This window comes from Ceratotherium simum, chromosome 6 (assembly GCF_057802395.1).
Source record: "Ceratotherium simum simum isolate JZ-2026a chromosome 6, ASM5780239v1, whole genome shotgun sequence".
NCBI lineage: Eukaryota > Metazoa > Chordata > Mammalia > Perissodactyla > Rhinocerotidae > Ceratotherium > Ceratotherium simum.
Genome location: NC_141905.1, coordinates 9,774,013 through 9,798,007, shown reverse-complemented (window position 1 = coordinate 9,798,007; position 23,995 = coordinate 9,774,013). Strand labels below are relative to the sequence as shown.

The 23,995-nt window shown below is 36.9% G+C and overlaps 1 protein-coding gene across 3 annotated transcripts; it reads right to left on the bottom strand.

Moving 5' to 3' along the window:
* Positions 1-1,333: 1,333 nt before the first annotated feature.
* On the bottom strand, positions 1,334-23,995 carry LOC101402106 (zinc finger protein 248). Of its 3 annotated transcripts, XM_087431862.1 has the most exons (6): positions 22,753-23,994; positions 22,616-22,657; positions 14,606-14,732; positions 14,238-14,333; positions 8,158-9,228; positions 1,341-7,388 (listed from the first exon to the last, which is right to left on the bottom strand). In XM_087431862.1, exons 2-6 carry the CDS (start codon positions 22,628-22,630, stop codon positions 7,372-7,374), a joined length of 1,326 nt encoding a protein of 441 aa, XP_087287988.1. In that variant the 5' UTR covers positions 22,631-22,657; positions 22,753-23,994; the 3' UTR covers positions 1,341-7,371. The 3 variants fall into 3 exon arrangements, with proteins under 3 accessions (XP_087287989.1, XP_087287988.1, XP_087287987.1); XM_087431863.1 differs by lacking the exon at positions 8,158-9,228 and having other exon boundaries at positions 1,334-7,388; positions 22,753-23,995; XM_087431861.1 differs by lacking the exon at positions 1,341-7,388 and having other exon boundaries at positions 7,652-9,228; positions 22,753-23,995.

Genomic DNA, 23,995 nt, shown 5'->3' with positions numbered 1-23,995 from the left:
ACTGAAAACAGACGCCAACAATTAAAAAGTGTCATATCCATGATCATCAGGGTTTCTCTTGGGTTGCAAAATACGTTAGCTTAGAGAAATTACACAAATACTAAAAACTGGAAAAAATTCAAAAAAGAAATACAATCCAAAAGACCCCTCCTCTCAGAGTTAACTTTAAGTGCAAACTGACATTTTGACAAAGGGCATAATGCTTTGTGACTATCTCTTCATTAAAGAGTATATAGTGAAAATCTTTATTGGTAAATATGTTTTAATAATGTTTCCCTTATGTCCACGATGATAACATAATTAAGAAGTTTACAAGTTCAAAGAAAGAAAATATCTAGACATAAATAAAAAATGTGCAGAGACTATATGAAGGAAACTATAGAACTTAACTGAACAATAGTTTAAGATTTGAGTAATAAGAGGTACAAATCATTTTCCTGAATAAAAAGATGAAGTATATTATGGTACAACATTCCAAACAAAATTTCTACAAAGTTCTGTGTTTTCACATTTTTTATTCTGTTGCTAGAATAAATGTAAATTTTATGTGGAATGATGGGAAGAGCCAAACATTTTGTGAAAATGCAGACTAAATCTCAACTGAAGATGTATCTTTAATGGCTATAATAATCTAAATATTTTAGCTAAGTCAGGAAAAAAACATGTAAAGTCCTAAGATTGTGTAAGAATTTAGTATGTGATAATGGTGATGTTTCAAAGCAGTGGAAAGAAATGGGCCTATTCAATAATTGGTGTTGGGGCAACTGGTTCTCTCTCAAGATAGCATAATAAGAGATGTTTATCTCACATATTACAAAGAATATATTTTTGTGTGGATTCTTAATTGAAATATAAAATTTAAACTATCAAAGTATTCAAAATATAAGAATTTCATAATTTTAATGTTAAGAATGCATGACACCAATTGCAGAGACAAAAAAATCATTTAAAAGTTTGAATTTATGAAACCTAAACTTAAAAAATCCTCCCAGGGGCCGGCCCAGATCCCGAGTGCGCACCGACACACTGCTTGGCAGGCCACACTATGGTGGCATCCCATATAAAGTGGAGGAGATGGGCATGGATGTTAGCCCACGGCCAGCCTTCCTCAACAAAAAGAGGAGGATTGGCAGATGTTAGCTCAGGGCCAATCTTTCTCACAAAAAAAAAAAAAATCCTCCCATAGGCAAATTTTAGAGTACACTCCAAAAAAATGAGAAAGGATATCATGTTGATATGAAATAATATATAGAGTAAAAAAAGCAGTTATGTACAATTCTCCTTGTTGCAAAAAGAGGTAAGAAATATATTTAGATTCTTATTACAAACAGCACATAAACCAAGAAAATATTGTAATAATCTTAGACCAGCTATTATAAAATGATGAGCACCTCAATTAAAATGAGGCTAAGTATATGAGCCAATGTAAGAAAGAAACTGAAGATGAACAATCAATAAATAGTGTTAATTTGCTCAATGTCTCCAGAAAATCAATTTAAGAAATATTTTATTATGTCATATAAATAAAGTTGGAAAAAACTGTAAAAGAATAGGATCCACTGTGGGAATGGGTTAGAGAACCCACATTTCCAAACTTTGGATGGGAGTGAAATTCATTCAGCCTTTCTGGAGTCAATTTCATCAGAACTGAAAATGAACTTACCTTTTAATCCAGAAATACACTTTTAGAAAGAAATTCTAAGAAGAAAACTTGGACCAGTGTAGAAAGATGTATGCTCAAAGGTGTTCCTCCACAATGTTATTTATGAAAGTAAAAATATTGGAAGCCACCTAAGTGAGCATTGATAGGATACAGGTAAAATGGTACTGATTCATAAGATGGAATTCTAGGTAGTCATTAAAAATGATCATGTAAGGGCAGAAAAACTAATATGGAAATATGTTAATCACATATTGTGAAATAAAAAATGGAGTTTACAATATATATATTATCCTAATGTTGTGTGTGTATATCCAAAAAGAACACAAATATAAGAAGCCAAACCAAACCAACCCAAACACCACAGATAAAACTACAACCCACCTTCAGATAACAGTAGGGAGCAGTATTTTTTTTTCCCACCAATTTTCCCATATAAGTAAAATTGAAGAACACATTTCAGAGAGAGTAAGTCTATAACTCCTGTGGTATAGCAAAGCCACTTTATTTATATTTTATGAGCATTATTATTTTCACATCATTACCTACTAAATTAACTGCATGGTGTTTCAGGGTTAAAGTTCTTCACAGCCTTCCATGGTTATCTGACTGCTCTTCTAAAGTTACTGATATTCAGATATGTTTTTCATCACTACCACTAATATTGTCAGTTTTAAAACTCTTGGATACATTTTACAGGGATTTAAAAATTTTTTTTTTTTTTTTTTTTTTGTGAGGAGATCAGCCCTGTGCTAACATCTGCCAATCCTCCTCTTTTTTTTTTGCTGAGGAAGACTGGCCCTGGGCTAACATCCGTGCCCATCTTCCTCCACTTTATATGGGACGCCGCCACAGCATGGCCTGACAAGCGGTGCGTTGGTGCGTGCCCGGGATCCGAACCGGCGAACCCCGGGCCGCTGCAGTGGAGCGCGCAAACTTAACCACTTGCGCCACCGGGCCGGCCCCTAAAATGTTTTTAACTATAATAACATAGACTATCTGCAAAAATCATGTGAAAAAACTCCAAAACCATTAATAGCAATAGTTGTTCATCCATAAACTATTAAGAATGATACGGTTTATTTCTCTTTAGTAGCAATTTACAAATACAGCTTGCAAATCCAGCATGGCTGCTTTAAAATTATCTAATTTCAGGCAACAAAATTTGATTTGGAAACGGTATTTATATTTTGCATCTAATAAAGGACTTTATTAATATTTTGACAGTATTTCTGATTTGCAAAACTCAAATGCCCATAAACTAAGACTCTAGTATACTATAAATTCTCTATAGGTACATATATATGGATTGAAACGCATGGCAAAAGGCCCAGGATATGTGCTGAACTAAAAACCAATAGTTATTTTAGGGGAGGTAACTATTGGGAGGAGGGGTTGAAGAATTCTCATCTATTATATTCCAAAGAATATTTATACCCTCTTCTCCCAGTATGGGCCCTGGTATGGACCATCAGCACAGGAGCACCCAGTCCGGGGAAAGCTTAAGAAGTCTCACCACCTCCATGGGCACCAGTCACGGCTGCCATGCTTCTCCAAGTTCTTTTTCTGTTTTAAGGAATGTGATCAGAGTACCACAGGAGCAGAGCATGCCTTCATTAGGGGATAGAGTTCAAGGAGTTCTGAACTCCCCTGTTATTCTCTGAGGACTGGGCCTTCTTTTAGGGGGGTCAGACAAGCGAGAATTTTTGGCCCGTGTGTTACTGGAAGTAAGCTCAAGGTAAGGCCTACTCTTTCAGATGGGGATAACTACCATTTTGTAGATGAGGAAACTGAGCCCAGAGAGGATCAACAATCCCAACTATGGACTCCAGACATGGTGGAGGGCGTGCAAGATATTAAGCATCACTTCTCCACCTCCCCAAATATCTGAGGGGACCTTGCTCTTAAAAAGTGCTAAGAGTAGGCAACAGTTTCTCATTGTCTGAAGGAGAAGCCTGGGGTTATAAGGTCTGAGAAGAGGGGCAGGCTGGGAAAAGGGAGGCTTAGTTCCTCAGATAAAAGGAAGGAGGCTGAAGATTATGCAGTGTCCAGTCACTGAGTGGCAGATGATGATTCAATGGAAATAACAGAAACTCAATGATAAGCTTTCCCCAGAAAAAGAGAAAAAGGGATAGGTCCAGGACAGCTACAGCTGCAGTCTCTGACTGGGGGGCAACAAGCAGGAGTAGTGGGTGAGGGCATCTAGGATTCCCATGGGTTGAACCCTTCCAGAGGCTAAGGCTCCACCTTCCCCTGCCAAGTACAGGCTGGATGTAAAGTGACAGGACATACCAGGCAAGGGGAGGCCAAGTTCTGGACAGAAAATGGTCCCAATTCCAAAGAAACCGATTCTTGGGAGTTTATGAGAAAACAATTTCCAGGCACTGAGATTGTAAACTGCTTAGTCATTTCAGAAAGCCACACCTATGACCCAGCAATTCCTCTCCTGTTTTTACACACTTGAGCACCCGTTTTCAAGCTCTAACCCATTTGTTGGTTGTGAAATCAGTCTACTATACGGGAACAAGTACTTCTTTTAACAGAATGTAGGACAATAAAAAATAAAACATCAAAGTACATTACAAGTAATTAGAGTGTTGTTTCATGAAATGAAATCACAGACATATAAAATTGTTGGTTATACATGTATATGTATTACACACACACAGACACTCTTCCTTCAGAAATCCAAATGGCTCACTCTCTTCACTGTAGCCTTCCCAGTGAGGTCTTTCCCTCTCCACACTAAATTCAAACCATCCTATGGACAACTTTTCCTATTTTTCTTTTTCTTTATGACATTTATCACCATCATCTCCCTTGCAGATAAATGTTCTTGATATGGCTCCTGGCAGCAACAAGGAGACAAACTCTCTGGTCGTGGTGACTTCTCAATAAAAATATTCTAGGACGGGTTCTCATGGGCCTATTTTGTAACAAAGGATCATTCCTGGATGAATACAAATGTGGGGACAGGAAGATGCCAACTCTGTGCTCACAAGGACAGGATATATTACTAGAAGAACATAGAAAAGGTACATTGAGCAGACAAAAGCAATAGCCACTATATAATATTTAAGTACATGATAAAAATCCCATATCAAGCCAACAAGAAAAAGGTTAAATTAATCAAATAGTGGAGGGACAACTGGTTATTTATTTGGAAGAATAGAGAGCTGCTTACCTCATACCACATATAACAAGAAACATCACAGAAGGATATACGAAAAATGCAACTTAACATGATGTCTGCTTCACGCATGTCAAAGGAGAAACATATCTGCCACCAGTTCCAAAACGAATTTACTCATGATGATACAAAAGTACAATGAGGCAGAAACACAACTTTCAACCAGTGGAATAACTTTATTTCTAATACTGAGCCTTTAACACAGGAATAAAAACACTGTGCTGCTTATTCTCCATCGGCTCCACCCAGGCCTTCGCTGTGCCCACCTGGGCTCACCTGTGGATGGCATCTGGTTGCGTTCTCCAAAGGGAGGCACCAGCAATTTGGTGCCACAATTCTGGTAGTGACTATGTTTCGTACGAGGTGGTCCCTCCTTCATGAGGGCAGCTCTCATTGGGCTCTGGTAACACCTGTTTCCATCCTTTGCCCCTTTAGGACTTAGAACGGTAATGGCTTCCTGCTGATGCTAGTCTCTAGTTGCTTCAATATTCCTTGTTTCTGGACCAAACCACTGTAATAAGTCTGCCATTAATATCTTCTTAGTTGGAGCAGAATTCTGTTTTTCACTAGAACCATGGCTGATACAAATAGGCATCCCTATATTAACTTGTTAAAAGAAATAATTTTTTTCCAAAATTGCTATATAGAACATTAACACTTAGAAAAGAATTAGTCTGTATCGAGGGAATGCCTTCAGCTCTAAATAACAGCCCTAAGAATAAGTAAGAAACCACTATTAACACAGTAATACAAAGTCACAGTAGAGAGCAGGTCCAGATAGAGCTGTGCAGCTCAGTGGCACCACCTCTGAGCCGGGCTTTTCCCATCTTGTGTACTGTTATCTTCAGGCTATTGCCCATCAGGGCCACAAGCTATAATCTGCTATAACATACAGACACGAAAAAGTCCAGCAGAAGAGAAACAATTGCTTCTCACGTTATGACAATATTTTATCACTGAGATTGCTGCCAGAAGCACTGCAGAATATTTTCCAAACATCTCACTGCTCACGTGTCCACCCCAACAAAATCAGTAGAATAGAATCTTCATGACTAACTTCGACTAATCTGGATTTACCCCTAAATCATCTGGGGGAAGGATAGACAAAGAGACAAAACAGAGCCCAGCACATAAGTAGTAGGGAATGTCTGTTGCGTGGGCAGTGTCTCTTGGAACTGCTTATCAATGTGTTCCAAAGAAGCAGAGGACACAGTAGGACAAAGGAGACAGAGACAGAATATGATACTCTATTAAATTAAATATAAATACATAGTTCCTGGGTTACATACAACTCAGGTTACATCTATCATGCCTAAATAGATACAGCAATGAAATACCAAGCATATGGAAAAGGCATTTCATTACACACTACTACTTATTTGTAGAGTGCAGTGAGTATTACTGTTCATAACTGATGTTAACCTTTGCAAAATTTATGTAAATATCGTTGTTACTAACAGCATTTACATTATTGACTGACCCAGAGATAGCTGAAAAACCTCAGAAAAATATTGTTTGGCTTTTTTATGGAAGTGGTAGTTCAGTAATAATGGCCATACTTGTTCAAATATGCCAGCTGAGTCAGAGAAAAGGTAGGTGATGTGGTTGTAAAATAACACATACTGGCCACACTATAAAGAGACTCTGGTGATATTTAGAATAGGACTGATGCAGAGGTAGTTAAAAACCTCAATAACACATATTTGGCTTCTTTACTGACGAGACAGTTCAGTAATAACTGGCCATAACCATTTATTTATGCCAGGAAATAGGAGAAGGGGTATGTAGTTTGTACTTAAAATTTTCCAAATATATTTTCATATATACACAGTGGTGTGCTACTGAAAATATGTGACAACAGGTTCTCCGAAAAAATAAAAACCCTGATTTGTAGAGTTTGCCAATTTCCATGGTGTAAATACTCCCACTAAAGCCAAGCTATCAGCATGATGGCACTGAATGCAGAGTTGGGAACAGATGTGCAGTGGCACACCATTATACAGTACTTTCACCATGCAGGTTCAATACTACAAGTAACCTAAAGAACAAAGATAATAGCAAAATGTCATAAAATAATTAGGAAGTGATGACTGTTGAGTATTTACTACCTTTGTTTTTAATACGATTTAACTGTAAGTTTATATAATTTTTAAATAATGACTATGTTTAACAACTGGCTCACAAAATTCCTGAAAATGTAACAATCAGCAGTACTTGGAAGCCAGTAGGAGCTTACGCTAGCACACCACTGTATGTGTGTATGAACATATTTACATATACATATATATACATATATAATTATGTCAACCTATAAAGACACTGGTGGTATTTAGTTTGGGAAATATTAATATAGACCATAATAGTTATTTAACTAAGGGTTCATATTTTCTCTTCACAAGTATATTGGGCCCCAATACAGAAATCAAGCATACCTCAAATTTCTGTTATATTAGCATACTCACATAAGGCCTGCAAACATCAGGGACTCTTCACATAAATGTTTAATGCTGTTGTCATTTTTTTAAGCTTCAGATTCCACTGTGAATATGGGTATAAAGGAATATTATCCATTATATTTACAATAAAATTTTGGTATCATATCCACTACACCACATAAATCCTAGATAAAGATTTTTACCCCACTACTTAAATGAATAAATTTTCCCTCAGCACAAATTTTATGATGAAAAGTTTTAATTTTTCTTGAAAGCTTTCACATGTTCAAAACATTAATATGGTTTTATTCTAGTATTAATTATCTGAAGTACAATGAGACATTCACTTTCTAGTCATTTGTGGCATTCTTTGGGTTTCAGTAATCTCATTTTTTAAAACTATGTATAACAAATTTGAAAGGGTAGATGAAGGCTTTTGAACATTCAGGATGCTGAAAGAGCTTTCACCCTTGTGTGAATTCTCTGATGTTTAGTGAGTACTGACCTCTGACTAAAGGTTTTCCCACATCCATTACACTCATAGGGTTTCTCCCCTGTGTGAGTTCTTTGATGTTTAGTGAGAGCTGATTTCTCACAGAAGGTTTTCCCACACTCATTACATTTATAGGGTTTCTCCCCTGTGTGAGTTCTTTGATGTACAATGAGGTTTGACTTCACACAGAAGGATTTCCCACATTCATTACATATAAAGGGTTTCTCTCCTGTGTGTGTTCTCTGATGTACAGTTAGGGCTGACCTGTGACAGAAGGATTTTCCACATGCATTGCATTCATAGGGTTTCTCCCCTGTGTGTGTTCTCTGATGTTCAGTGAGGTTTGACTTCACACAGAACGTTTTTCCACATTGCTTACATTCATAGGGTTTTTCTCCTGTATGTGTTCGCTGATGGTTCGTAAGATGTGGTTTCTGACAAAAGGATTTCCCACATTCAGTACATTCATAGGGTTTCTCTCCTGTGTGTGTTCTCTGATGTTGAGTGAGGTTTGACTTCTCCCAGAATGTTTTCCCACATTCACCACATTCAAAGGTTTTTTCTCCTGAGTGACCTCTTCGAAGCTGCGTGAGATGTGATTTCTTGTTGAAGTTACTTCCATTTTCATTATGCTCATAAGGTTTCTCCCCCAAGTGTACTACCTGATGTTTAAAGAGGGCTGACTTTTCCCACATTTTGTGACTTACTTTATATTCATGGGGAATCTTTCTTGTGTAAGTTCCCTGATGGATAATGAAAGTTGAATTGTCACAGAAGATTTGCCCATATCCATTATATTCATAAGGATTCTCCCCTGTAAGAGCTCTCTGATGTCCCAATCTTAAATCCATATAGAAAGACTTCCCACAAATACTGCATTCATATGGCTCCATTTCCAAATGAGTTCTCTGAGACAAATTGAGCTTTAAACTTTGGATGAAGGTTCTTCCACACTCATTATATTTACAGAGTGTCTCTCCTATCTGAGTTCTCTTGTTTGTGAAAAAGGCTGCCTCCTCATGGAAGCCTTGTCCATTTTCATTATACTCAAAAGGCTGGTGAAAAATTGACTGAGAGAGAGCCTGGCTATGACTGAGGACATTCCTTTTTTGATTATATTTGTAAGATTTCCCTCCAGTAGGAATTTTCTCATGCCTAATATCAAGATGCAACTTCTCATATACATTAAACTCTTCAGGCTTCTTTCCAGAATAGTTCTTTCTACTAATAATTAAGCCTGAAATATTTTTCAAACTCATTTCACATGAGTCACATAACTTATGTGGAAAATTTCTTGATGGAACAGAGTCTGTACCCAGATTGAAACTTTTCCTTACTCTATCACCACTATCTGTACTTAATGTTTTGTTGGTGGTGAAAGCAAGTTGCCAAAAATGTTCATCTTGATTTTCCTGGCTGCTCTCTATCAGGTCATCAACTTTCCAGTCTTCTAGAAATGAGAAAAATAACCACATCTTATGAATCCTAATACATTTTTAATGGAATTGGACTTTTACACAAATGCCCTATTATATAGTCAATTCTTTTGTTTTAGGCTCTGTTTCCTGGTGTGAACTAAATCCAACTATACATTTCCTTTACCCTTCTGGTTTGAATGCAAAATAAATACAGGCTGCAGTGGAAGCAGAGAAAGGAAACTGGCAATGATATTTAACACATTATAAATATAACCTTCAAAACTGGACAGAAAAAGGTAAAATAAAATTCAAAGCACAGGGAACTGGGGAGTGGCTGATTCAGAAACAGGGAAACTCACAGAATGGGTGAGCCCAGGAGAGACATTAAACACTGAATAAAGTGACAGTGAAGATTAGCAGACAAGGGCTTTCAGAGGATGAACTATGTTTGGGGGAGACAGACCAGCACTGAGTCCTAGTCCCCTCATACACTGATTACTGGGGTAGGGTTCCTACTAGAGTATATGCTTCCACTCTACACAGAAACATCAAACTGAAGTTCTGAAAACACCAACTTCCTCGGGTTCAAAAGAATAGTCCTATAGCCCAGGATCTAGTTTTTCATTTAATTTATTTCACAAGGAATAATTATTTTTTTAAATGTTGTAACAGAGGCAGGATAAAGGTGAAATAAACTCAAGACATAGTGAGCAAGGGATGGAGATTTTCTGAGAGTTGTTATTTGAGGGAGCAGGAAACTCAGAGAACTGAATGAGTTCAACAAGTGAGATTTTTAAAAAAAGGAAAACTGTTTGAGAAACATATTAGAGAATGAATTTGGTTTATCAGAGACAGATCAGGGTTTATGCCCTTATCTTCTCACAGTTTGATTAATGTGGTAGGATCCTCAATAATATGCAAGTTGGCATTCCTTTTTTTCCCATTTGATATATCAACATGAAAATAAACTTCTGAAAGCACCTATTTCCTCATGTTTTAAGGGACACTGCTTTATCTTAGACTCTAACTCTCTATCTAGCTGTGATTCACAACAACGCAAATGTCCAACAGGAAATACAAAATAGATGAGGGGCAGGCCATCTCTGCAAAAGGACCAGCTTCATTTTGTTTTCTCACAACTGTTAATGAATTTATCCTGACCATCAAGTCATATGTTTCTTCACTTCAATCAGCTAGCTTACTTTTCCCAAAAGAATTTTGTTTCTGAGGCAATGCTAATCTTTAAGTCTGTTTTTATATCTAGGTTTATCTTTTATATGAAGGTTTTCTGCTTTTATATCTAGGCTCATCTGTGGCTTTTACTTACTTGTGAGGATCACATTTCTTTATATGGTTCTGAGACCTTCAGTCAACTTTATCGTAAAAATTCTTGGCTATACTTCACTGTTGCTACCCAATGCAACAATGTTAATCACATGTTAAAAAAAAAAAATCTATGACAGTCCTAAGCCCGCTCAAGGACCAAAAGATAATAGTTACTATCCTGGCAAAAACAAATCAAAACAAAAACTTTATACCAACTGGATTCACATTAAGTGTTCAAACCAGCATTCCACAAGTCCATCAAAAATATCTCTGTGCAGCTCTAGCTGAGTCTCATAAATTTCTCATTCCCAACAACACACCTTTCACTTAATTAGCTGCACTCCGGCTCTTCTTGGGACCCGGACATCCTTCAGGAAATGCTACTTTCTTTAATTTAAAACAACAAACCACAAAAATAATAATAAAAGAACAAAAGCCAACAAACTCTACAACATCCCTACCATTTTCAGCCTCTACTTGCTGCCTTTAGTAGAAGTTACTGTCGGTATTACTCACTGTAATGTAAAATAAATCCCTTGCTAAATGCTACACCTTTTGTCATGACCACAGTCCAGCTCTTGGCAGATGTTACCAAAATCCTGCTTCCTCTGACCTCATTGAGGAGACAGTACATTAATGATTCTTAAAAGGCAACACGCATATGAATTATTTCCAACCTGTACCTGATAAGCTGTAATACAGGAGAAAAATAAGGGAACGTGCATTTAGGAAAAGTACTACAGAATGCTTTCTGGGGCCGGCCCCCTGGCTTAGCAGTTAAGTGCACGTGCTCCGCTGCTGGCGGCCCGGGTTCGGATCCTGGGCGCGCACCGACGCACCACTTCTCTGGCCATGCTGAGGCCGCGTCCCACATACAGCAACTAGAAGGTTGTGCAACTATGACATACAACTATCTACTGGGGCTTTGGGGGAAAAATAAATAAATAAATAAATAATTATAAAAAACAAAAACAAAACGAATTGAAATTAAAAAAAAAAAAGAATGCTTTCTGAATGGATGAAAAAGAATGATCTCTTCTAAACTTGGCTCCATAGTTACTCAACAAAACAATTATTAAAGTATCAGAATTAGGAAGAATAAGAAAGGGCCTTCTCTTTGAGAAAACAAAATCTCAATAAGGAAAGAAATCCTAAGCAAGAGTCATAAGATCAGGTCTGAGTTTTTTGGGATACAGCTACTAGTGGATTAGGGGGGTAATAAAAGATGGACCATTTAAGTTACAGAAAAAAACTGAGCTCTAATTTAAAGTAAGTGAAATAGTAACAACAAGCCATTACTATATACCACACAAAGTCTAACACTGTACATGCATAATACTAATTAATTTAAATACCTGAAAGGGCAAAGTAAATAAGAAACAAAGAAAGTTGTAGATAAAAGAGAAAGCATTTATAAGTGAAATTTAACATATAATGTAGTATGGGATTTAGTATAAAATCTGAGGAGCAGAAAGAAAGAAATTGAGATAGGTAGAATAGGACCACATTGTAACAGTCAACAAAAGGAGATTTAATTTCATTTATTAATAAAGAGCAACTTTGTCAGGCTAGTGAAAGATAAATTAGATACTTTAGGTAAAAAATAAGAACCAATTAGGAATTAGATCAAGCCAGGAATGACAGAACACAGACTGGTTTTGAGTGATAGCAACGAAAAGTGAGAAAATGAAGAGATGCAGAAGAAGGTTTCAAAAGGAGAAGAACAGAAGTATGAAGAGACTAGTTAAAGAGGACAATAGTTGAGTACAGTGACCCCATGGTTGCCATTTAAGGTAGCAATAGGATGGTAGAATGTTCCGTATTAGACTCTTGGGAAACCAGGCTCTCTGGTCTTCATGTCACTCAGACTGTTCCTTCTCCATCTCCTCTAATGATGAGATTTAATAGATTTACACACTTTGTAAAAGTGGTATCATCCCAGGACTACTTCTCTCACAAACAACCACTCTCTAGAAAAGGGGTCAGCAAACTATGACTGCAAGGCAATGGTCCTTCAACTAAGAATGTTTTTTATGTTTTTAGAGGGAAAAAGATGGAAGAGGCAGAAGGGAGGAGTGAGGAGGAAGACAGAGGAGGAGAAAGAAGAAGAGAAAGAGGTAAGAGGAGGAGGGGCAACAGTAACAACAAGTGAGGCCACATGTGGTCCACTAAGCCCAAAATATTTACTATCTGGTCGTTCACAAAAATGTTTGCCCATCTCTGATCTAGAAGGTCTCATCTAGCCCCATGCCTTTAACATCACCTAGAGCTGACGGCTTTCAAATGGATACTTCTAGTTCTGGCCTCAACCATGTACTTCATACTTCTATATATCCAACCTCCTATTCAATACACAGACTAGATTCTAACAGTTATCTCGAGCTTCTCATGTCTAAATTTAAATTTGTAATAACTCCCCTATAATCTCTCCTCCCTAATTTTCTCTATCCCAGTAAATGGTACCCTAATTTATCCAGTTGCTTAAGACAAATCATTGGAGTCATGCTTGACTCCTCTCTTTCTCTTACACTCTATATCTAATCCACAGCAAGTGCTCTTGGTCTCATCTTCAAGATATATTTACAAATCTACCGCTTCTCAGCACTTCCCACATAGCCTTAGCCACTGTCCTCTCTCCTCTGGAGTACATAATAGTCCCCTAACTGGTATTTCTTCCATACTCATGCCTAAGTACCACTCACCCACCACAGTGTATTCACTGCAAAGAAGTCAGAGAGATCCTTTTAAACTGTAAATCAGATCTGATAATTTAATTTGATTTACATTTACTCAAAAAAGAAAACAAGGATTTCTCATATCACTCAAAACAAAATTAATGTATCTACCCATGGTCCACGTTACTTCCTATGACATCATCTCGTACCAATCTCCCCCATGCCCATGCACCTCCAGCCACAATGACATCCTTGCCATTCTTCAAAAACTTTAAGAATACACTGTCTGAGAAGTTCAACACCTGATGTTCCCTCTGCCTGAAATACTCAGAATCCACAAAGCTCACTCTCATTTTATTAGTCTCATCTCTATTGTGGACCTATTCAAAAAGGTTTCCTCTGACTTCCTTACCAAACAGCCCAGGCCATCATTCTCTATCTCCCTTTCTACTGCTTAACAGTATTTACTACCTTCACAGTACTTACTACTACCCAACATTGTGTGTGTGTATACATGCACATATATCTACGCATGCAAACACACGTATGCTCTTTGTCCCTCACTGTAATAAACATTCTATGATAACAGGGATATTATTCTTTTAATTACCTAAAAACATAACTGGGTCATAATGAGTGTTCATCATATATTTTTTAAATAAATATCTGAAATTATTGCATGAATACCTACCAGCTAACAAAAGGTATCCAAAGATAATAGAGGGAAAGTGAATAATTTTCCTTGGCTAGTTTCTCTTTTAAAATTATCTAAGATGAAGCCAACTGAGTTTGGATTATGGGTATAGGTAAATCACCCTAAAATGTCAAAGAACAAAGGAAAGTATTTATGAGTAAAAGTGACATGGAGGAATGTGATTAAGGTAATGGAGGGATGTGAGCCAACTGTCCTTAGTTACTTCCCAAAGTCTGGGGCTAAAAAAAAATTTCTGAAAAATATTTCAAAGGTGATAAACCCTAAACCAATGGCTTAAGATCTCATTTCCTCTGGCTTGCATCTGCCTGTGAACTCACTAACTCACCTGGGCGACACTGGTTTGGAAATCCTTCCTCTAATGTCCAGGGCTCTTCTCCTTGCTCTATCTTGAAAATTACTTCTGGCTTAGAAATGCAATATCCTGTTAAGAGAAAATAATACAGCCTTTCTTCGGCGACTCTGAAAAAATGACGGGGAAGAAAGGTATAGCTTCAGGAGCTGTCCAAAGGAGGTATGCAAATGAACCAATCCCTGAGGAAGTAAGAACATATTTTTTTATGGTGGCCAAAAGCGATCGGTCATCTCAGAGCCTTCAATCTCAAGCTTCAAATCAGAAAATTCCACAGGGAGTTCATGTGTTTCATCAACTAAGAAAGGCATGCTACTGGTAATCATATGGAAAAACATTCTTACCTACTGAGACAAGGTGGCTATAATTTTCCAGGATCACATCTCTGTATAATATCTTCTGAGCAGGATCCAGCAAACACCACTCTTCCTGGGTGAAGTCCACACATACATCTTTGAATGACACTTGTTCCTGTAACGGTATATTCCTTTTCTATATAAAGACGTCAGAACTATATGATGTGGTAAAGATTTAAAAGAACTAATCTCTTTAGAGTTTACAAAAAATTGACATATAAGATTGCCTTCTTTTGTGCTACACTGTGTAGGATAAAAGAAATATCTTGTACAAATTGAGTTTTCACTAAGGGCCTGGAACTGTCCTAGTTGCTACAAATACTATTGATGAAAACAAATAAACACAGTTCCTGTTCTCAAAGGGCTTATGACCTGATAAGGAGACATACATACTAACATTTATTAAATCAGACATTGCGTGAGCTAGCAGCACACACAAAGTAGACTGGGATTACCAATGAAAAGTTAGTTCTGTCATACTATCTTTTATATTATCAAATTAACTTCCACTGAAGACGTGAAACTTTCAGTTGTTAAAATTAAGAGGGAGATTAAAATGAATATGATACAGGCCCTGACCAAGCTCAACCCACGACTGAGTAACGTGACCAGCCCTGCAATCTACCTGCCCACCAGAGAAAAAGATGAATCCTCTCTGCTAAAAGAGATCATTTTCTGGAGCATCTACCAATTTCACACTTATTAAATACAATGTTTGGCATCCAATAAAAAATTTCATGTTATGTGAAGAGACAAGGACCAAGAAAAACATTGACAATAAGAGCAGACTCGCAGGGGATCTAGATATTGGAATTAATAAACAAGAACTTCAAAATTAATTATGATTAATATGTTCCATAAGAGGAAAACATAAACAAAATAAGTGAAAAGATGGGAGAAGTCCAACAGATATATGGCATGTGTGTTGTGCAGAAAAGAATTAATAGAGCAGCCGTGAGACTGCTATCCTTTGAAAGGTCTGCTACAAGGGTGTCCCTTGCCTGGCATCTGGGAACTTGGACTTCAAGAGGGTTCTCATCATTCCCTGATAAGAATGGTTCATTGAGCCTAAACTATTTGTGTAAACAATATGGTTTATGCTGCACACGTGCATTCCTTCTGGAGTTTGGAATTTTGTTATGCGCTAAGCAGAAAGTACCTATGTGACTAGTCTCTGATAAAAACTCTGAGCACTGAGTGTCTACTGAGCTTCCCTGGCAGACATTTTACATTTGTTGTCACATCTCATTGCTAGAGGACTTAAGCATGTCCTGGGAGAAGACACTTAGAAGCTTGTACATGGTTTCATCTGGACTATGCCCCATGTGCCTTTTTCCTTTGCTGATTGTGCTTTGTATCCTTTCACTGTAATAAGTCACAGCTATAAATACAACTACATGCTGGGTTATCTTAGTGAATCACTGAACCTGGGGATGGTCTTGGGGACCTCTGATACATATGCGTACACATACATGTACACACAGGCATAAAATGGGCATTCTAGAACTGAAAAAATACAATATCTGAAATTAAGAACTCATTAAATGGATTCAAAATCATTTAGAGAAAGAAGACACAATCTGAAACATGTATACATCTAACAAAAGAGTATCAAAATACCTATGGCAAAAACTGATAGAACTGAAAGGAGAAACAGACAAATCTATAATCATAGTTGGAGACTTCAACACCCCTCTGTCAGTATTGAGAGATCAAGCAGACAGAAAATCAGTACATATATAGATGACCTGAACAGCACTATCAATCAACATGATCTAACTGACATTTATAGACTACTCCATCCAAAACAATACAATACACATTCTATCATTCTATTCTAGCTCACATGGAACATTCACCAAAATAGACCATCATCTAGGCCACAAAACACACCTTAATAAATTTAAAACAATAGCTATCATACAAAATATGTTCTCAGACCACAATGGGATTAAATAGAAATCAGTAAGCAAGAGATAGCTGGAAAATCCCCCAAATACTTGAAAATTAAACAACACACTTACAAATAATCTACAGGTCAAAGAGGAAGTCTCAAAAAAATTTTTAAAAATATTTTAAATGAAATAAAAATGAAAATACCACATCAAAATTTGTGGGATGCAGAGAAAGCAGTGCAGAGAAGGAAATTTATAGCATCAAATGTATATAGCAGTGGGCCGGCCCCGTGGCTTAGCGGTTAAGTGTGTGCACTCCGCTGCTGGCGGCCAGGGGTTCGGATCCCGGGCACGCACCGACCCACCGCTTCTCCGGCCATGCTGAGGCCGCGTCCCACACACAGCAACTAGAAGGATGTGCGGCAATGACATACAATTATCTACTGGGGCTTTGGGGGAAAAAATAAATAAATAAAATTATAAAAAAAAAAATGTATATAGCAGAAAAGAAAGATTTAAAATCAGTAACCTACGCTTCCATCTTAGTAAACTTAGAGAAAAAGCCAAATTAAGCCTAAAGCAAGCAAAAGAAAGGAAATAATACAAATTAGAATAAATCAATGAAATCGAATACATGAAAAAAATAGAAAAAAAAATCAATGAAACCAAAAGCTGCTTCTTTGAAAAGTTCAATAAAATTAATAAACCTCAAGACTAGCTAACCAAGAAAAAACAGAAAAGAAACAAATCGCAAATCTCCGAAATGAAAGATAGGTCAACAATACTGATCCTAAAGACATTAAAAGAATAATAAGAGAATACTACAATTCTATTCCTGAAAAATTGATAAGTTAGATGAAATGAACAAATTCCTTAAAAGATACAGCTACCAAAATCACACAAGGAGAACTAGATAATGTAAATAGACTTATATTTGTTAAAAAAAATTAAATCAATAATTAAAACACTTCCAAAATAGAAAGCACCAAGCCCAGATGGTGTCACTGGTGAAATCTATTAAAGATTCAAGGAAAAAATAATACCAATTCTCCACAATCTCCTCCAGTAAATAACACTTTCAAACTCATTAGATGAGGCCAACATTACCCTAATACCAAAATCAGATAAAGACACTGTGAGAAAACTAAAGACCAATATCCCTCGTTAACATAGATGCAAAAATCCTCAAATATTGGCAAATCAAATCTGACAATGTATAAAAAGAATTATAAACCACAACCAAGTGGAATTTACTCCAGGCATCGAAGGATGGGTCGATATTTAAAAAAAATCAATCAATTTAATTCAGCACATCAACATGCCAAAAAAGAAAAATTACATGACCACATCAATTGATGAAGAAAAAGCATTTGACAAAATCCAACAGCTATTTATGATAAAAACTCTCAGCAAACTAGGAATAGAAGGGAATTTTCTCAGCTTGATAAAGACCATTTACAAAAACCCTACAGCTAACATCATATTTAATGTTAAGAAACTGGACACTTTTCCCCTAAGCACAGAACAGAGCAAGGATCTCCTGTCTCAATACTCTCATTCAACTTTGTACTGGAAGTCCTAGCTAGTGCAATAAGACTAAAAACAAACAAAAATAGAAATAAAAGGTATACGATTAGAAAGGAAAAGTAAAACTGTCTTTATTCAAAGTCAACATGATTGTCTATGTAGAAAAATCACACAGAATCTACAAAAAGGAAAAAAATACCTCCTGGAAGGAATAAGCAAATACAGCAACATCATAGGATACAAGGTCAATATAAAAAACTCAGCTGTTTTCCTACACAGTAGTACCCCCCTTATCTGTGGGGGATATGTTCCAATAGCCCAGTGGATGCCTGAAACAGCAGATAAAACCGAACCCTACATATACTATGTTTTTCTCCTATACACACATACCTATGATAAAGTTTCATTTATAAATTAGGCACAGTAAGAGATTAACAACATTATCTCCTCTTCGGCATCTCCAAATTGCCAGCATTACTACTCTTGCGCTTTGAGGCCATTATTAAATAAAATAAGGGTTACTTGAACACAAGTACTGCAATACTGGGACAGTCGATCTGATAACCTAGACAACTACTAAGTGACTAACAGGTGGGTAGAGTATACAGTGTGGATATACTGGACAAAGGGGTGATTCATATCCCAGGTGGGATGGAGCAGAATGGCACAAGATCTCATCACACTACTCAGAACAGCATGGAATTTAAAACTTACGAATTATTTATTCCAGGCATTTTCCATTTAATATTTTCAAATCGCTGTTGACCACGGGTAACTGAAACCACGGAAAGTGAAATCACGGATGGGGGGGCTACTATATCAGAATAAACTATTGGAATTTCAAATTTTTGAATGAAAAAATACCATTTACAACAGCACCAAAAAGAAAAACATCTCAAGTATAAATCTACACAATATATTACAGGGATAAGGAGAAAAACAGAAAAACTGATGGAAGAAATCAAAGATCTAAATAAATGAAGAGATAGTCCATATTTGTCAATCAGAAGAATCAATACTGTTAAGATGTCAATTCTTTCCAACTTAATCTATAAATTCAGTGCAATTCAAATAAAAATCCCAGCTATTTTGTAGATACTGATGAAATGATTCTGAAGTTTATTCGGCAAGGTAAAAAACCTAGAATAGCCAACATAATGTGGAAGAAAAAAGAGGATTCACATTACCTGATTTCAAGACTTACTATAAAGCTACAAGTAACCAAGACAGTGCATTATTGGTGAAAGGGACACATAGATCAATGGAAAAAAATAGAGGGTCCAGGAATAGATCCACTGAAATACAGTCAACCGATTTTTGACAAAAGCACAAAGGCAATTAAATGGAGAAAAGATAATCTTTCAAAAAATGGTGTTTGAACAAGTGGACATCCATGCAAAAAAATGAACCTAGACACAAACCTTACACCTTACACAAATATTAACTAAAAATAAATCATAGACCTAAATGTAAAATGCAAAACTATAAAATTTCTAGAATAAAATATAGCCCATAGAACATAGAAAATCTATATGACCTTGGATTTGGTGATGCATTTTTAGATACAATGGAAAAAGCACATTCCATGAAAAAAAAAATACATGGGTTGGATTTTCTTAAAAATAAAATCTTCTGTTCTACAAAAGATATTTCTAAGAAAATGAAAGGACAAGCCATAGACTGGGAGAAAATATTTGCAACACATATATAATAAAGGGCACTGCACCCAAAATATACAAAAGAACTCTTAAAAAGTCAATAATAAGAAAACAAATAACTCAATTGAAAAATGGGCAAAAGATCTTAAAAAACATGTCACCAAAGATATGCGGATAGCAAACAAACTTATGAACAAATGCTCAACATCATCTGTCATTAAGGAAATGCAAATTAAAACAAAAATGAGATACCATGACACATTAGAATAGTTAAATCCAAAACAATGACAATATCAATTTCAGTTCCAGATGCAAAACAACAGGAATTCTGATTCCTAGCTGGTAGGAATGCAATATGATACAGCATCTTTGTAACGCAGTTTGGCATTTTCTTGCAAAACTAAACATAGTCTTAACACATGATCCAGCAATTTCACACCCTACGTGTTTGAAAACTTATGTCCACACAAAAACCTACATATGAATGTTTCTAGCAGCTTAATTCATAATGGCAAAAAACTGGAAGGAACCAAGAATCCACGGGTTAACAATTCTGAAATCACTTATACATGCTGAAATTGAACAATTAAGTAAATGAAATGCAGACAGTGGTAGCCAGATTCTCATTGTTAGAGTGGGAGATTACAAACAAGCAAGAGGAGAAAGCTAGAATGTTCCATGTGGTAATGATTACAGCAGGAGACATCAGTGTGAACTAATACTTAGCTTAATATAGATACACATGGTTGCATACTGAAATATTTATAGATATGTGTAAGTAAGTACATGAATTAGTATACACATGTATTTCCTTGTTCAGTCAGCTGAGAGGGTCTACAAGCAATGACACACCAGTAGCAACAGGCACACCCAGCCCCCCAATCTTGGTTTCTAAAACCATGCTCCAATAAAAGGACCAAGAGCTCTTCAGGAAAAAATGGCTAGTTCTAAAGCAGGGAATACTTAAGATGGGCCTGGAATATCTCCTAGTACCAGAAAGTAAGGAAGAAGTACTTAAACAAAAACAAAATAATGAGGTATGTCAAAAGGACACAGGAACCAATTAAAAGTGCTCTTAATAACCACCTGGAACAATTTAAGCAGCAAATGAACAAGGTAGTATTAGACTATAACCAAAGTACAAAATAACTAGCCATCAGCTCATACTGATATAAATAATCAAATAAATAAATGGGAGAGAACAGACAAATCTTCTGTGCGGAATACCTAATAATTTACGTAGATACTCTACCACGAACGAGGTATACTCCACAGAGTATAGTATGAAAATAGAAGAAAAAAAGAGTAACTTTACAGTGGAGAAACTTGACATACCAGCTCAGCCAGGTGATCAACAGTGATACACCAAATGTGCTAAGTCATGCTGAGAGCATTTACTTTTGATATGATGTGACCAAATGACACTTTACCTTTGTGGTCTTCCTCCAAGAAACCGATAACCCCAGTCTAATCATGAGAAAAACAGCAGACAATTCCCAATTGAGGGACATTCTACAAAACACCTGTTTTGTACTCCTCAAAACTGTCAAGGTCATCAAAAACAAGGTAAGTCTAAGAAACTGTCACAGCCAAGGGGAGCCTAAAGAAATATAACGACTAAGTGAAATGTGGTATCCTGAAACAGAATACCTGTATGGGAGAAAAACACCATGAACAATCATCAAAAGACAAATGATATATCAGAAAATAATAGTCTGTAACTCACATAAGTAGACATAGACAAGCATTAGTACCCTTAATATATAAAGAGCAAACTAGACACTGGAAAAAAAAAAGCCAGAAACCTGAGAGCAAAATGGGCAAAAGACATGAACAGATAGTTTACAGAAATATAAATAAAGACTCCTTTTAGATACACGAAAAAATATTTAACCTCACTCAAGAGTTAAGAAAATTGCAGATGCAAACTACATGAAATTCCACTTTTTACCTATCAGTTGCCAAAAATCCAAAAGTTGAACCACATGATTCTATGGGAGAAGTGTGGAGAAACAAACACTCTCATACAGTACCAACAGGAATACAAAATGATACTATAATCCCACCAAACTGATGAAGTATATCAATTGTATTCACCCTTTGACCTGGCAATCCCACTTCTGGGAATTTATCTGATAGAATAAACCTATACATACAAGGTTATTCATTAAAACACAGTTTGTAGTAGCAAAACGTTGGAAATAGTTAATAACTAGTTTAATAAACTATGGAACATCCACAATTGATGTGGTGTCATGGACAACAACAGAGGAGACTCAAATCAAAGAGAATATGGAAAATAGTATCAAATGCTGCAGAAGGGTCAAGACAAAGACTTTTCCAGAACTGATTCAGGTGAGTGGTGGTGAAGGAGCAAGGCTACATTCACTAGGTTGAAATGCAAATGAGAAATGCAGAAACAAAAGCCAGAACTGTCTGCTCCTTAAGCTAGAAATACAAACAAGTTGACACAAACATTTTTGGAGAGTTATTTTGAGGACATGCAGTCCCTCCATTCTGCCACATCTTCAAGGTCTTATTCCTGGATCAAGTAGGACCATGAGAGAGCTATCTACTCAAACCTCATTGGTCCCCTGAAAAGTATGTGCACTGAGTTCTGCTTTGGTGCTGTGCTGTTTCCACCAAGAAATGATTACAGGCACTACATTGTATTTATTTCAGTGTTGTTATTAGAAAGATCAGAGAAAATTTTACAATAACTTGTATAAATCTGTGAAATTCAAACTCCTGCAACTAATTTTGCCAAGTGCCCAACTTTGGACTCGCTACTCTCACTACATTTACCTTAATGTAAATTTTTGTCTATTTCTACTTTTTCATTGCAAAAATATAAACCCCTATAAACTTTAGAAAACCCATTTTAAAACAAAGTGGGAATAAATAAACAAAAAACTCACCTGGGCTTTGTTCATTTTCCGCTCTTAGTGGAGGAAGGAGAGCTGAGGGAGAAGGAAGAAGGAAGTCAGGAGCACTTGGCCCGCTCTGCAGTTCCTGGATTCACCTGCCTACACAGCTCCACACACAAGATACTTACATGTCCATGTGTGGCTCCGATATATGTTGAGCTTAGACATGATACTTTTCACTGAGTGAATGTAAACATTTGTCTCTTACTGATTTATTACCAATTTAGGTTCTGTGACACAGAAAAATTAAAAACATGAGAAGATGAGTTTAACATATAACAGTAATCTAAAGGAGGAAACACTATGGATTTGTCAAAACTTATGTTGTAGGGGGCAAAAAAAACCCTTCAAGCCATCTTGTTTATCTATTTACCTGCTAACACCCTTAATCCTATGAGGTCAGATAACCTCTGAAAAAAGGGATGGGGGTATTTAAGGCAAGATACATTTTTTGAAATGTTTGTTCTAACTTGCTTACAATTTTCAAAATGATCTTTTAATAACATACTAACTTTGACCTAACAGTGACAAAACGGGCAGTAGCCCAGGAATCTGCAGACCTGACTTCTAATCTTGGTTCTGACACTAACCAATTGCGCGAGCCAGTCACCTTCTCAGACTCAATTTTTTTCTTAATCTTTCAAGTAAGGTCAAAACGGATAACTCAAAAAGGACCCGCCTGCACCACCATCCTGTGCATCTGTAAGGCCAGGAGAACGGGAACCTCAGCATCTCTCTAAATGCCATCAACAATGGGACATTGAGGGCAGCTCACCTCTGCAAAGAGTGAACGAAGAATGACGGGAGAAGGGGGTGTTTAGGGAGGGGTAATGACAGAATTCCCTTAGCTATGGCTGGTGAGCCTTTCATTCGTGACCACGGCCTCACAAACTCTCCAAAGAGGTGACATTTCCTGCGTAGCCTGCGTGCCCACCCCTCTCAGCTCCAGCTCACCTCTCTCTTCTTAAATTTGTCCCAGACCTTCCACCGTCACACAGCCTTCGATGGCTTCAGGATACTGTGTCATGGTTATACATAACAAATAACAAATGAATACATAATAAATAATAACCTGGGATCTGGTTAACGTTAGAGCCAGGAAAGGGCCTTGGTGGCTAGCTAGTCCAGCTCCGACCGTCTTCCATTACTCACAAATGAGTTAACTGAGGAATGGAGGCCCTAGAGACTTGGCCAAGCTCCGGCCGCATGTATTACATACGTAACAAATAAATACAATAGCAGCTAACAAAATGTGAGTGCTCAGAACAACACAATGCGGCAAGTATTCTTGACACCCGCATTTTACCAAAACGGTAACCGAGTCACGCGTCAGCTATTTGGTGGGATCAGTTCATTTACATCGGACCCCCA

Bases quoted from the DNA above. Each gene is read 5' to 3' on its own strand.
- LOC101402106 (XM_087431861.1), bottom strand. The intron at 14,334-14,605 runs GTAAGAATGTTT...TTCTCTTAACAG, and splicing joins TAGCCACCTTGTCTCAGTAG to GATATTGCATTTCTAAGCCA. The intron at 9,229-14,237 runs GTGAGTTAGTGA...TCTCATTTCTAG, and splicing joins TCCAAACCAGTGTCGCCCAG to AAGACTGGAAAGTTGATGAC.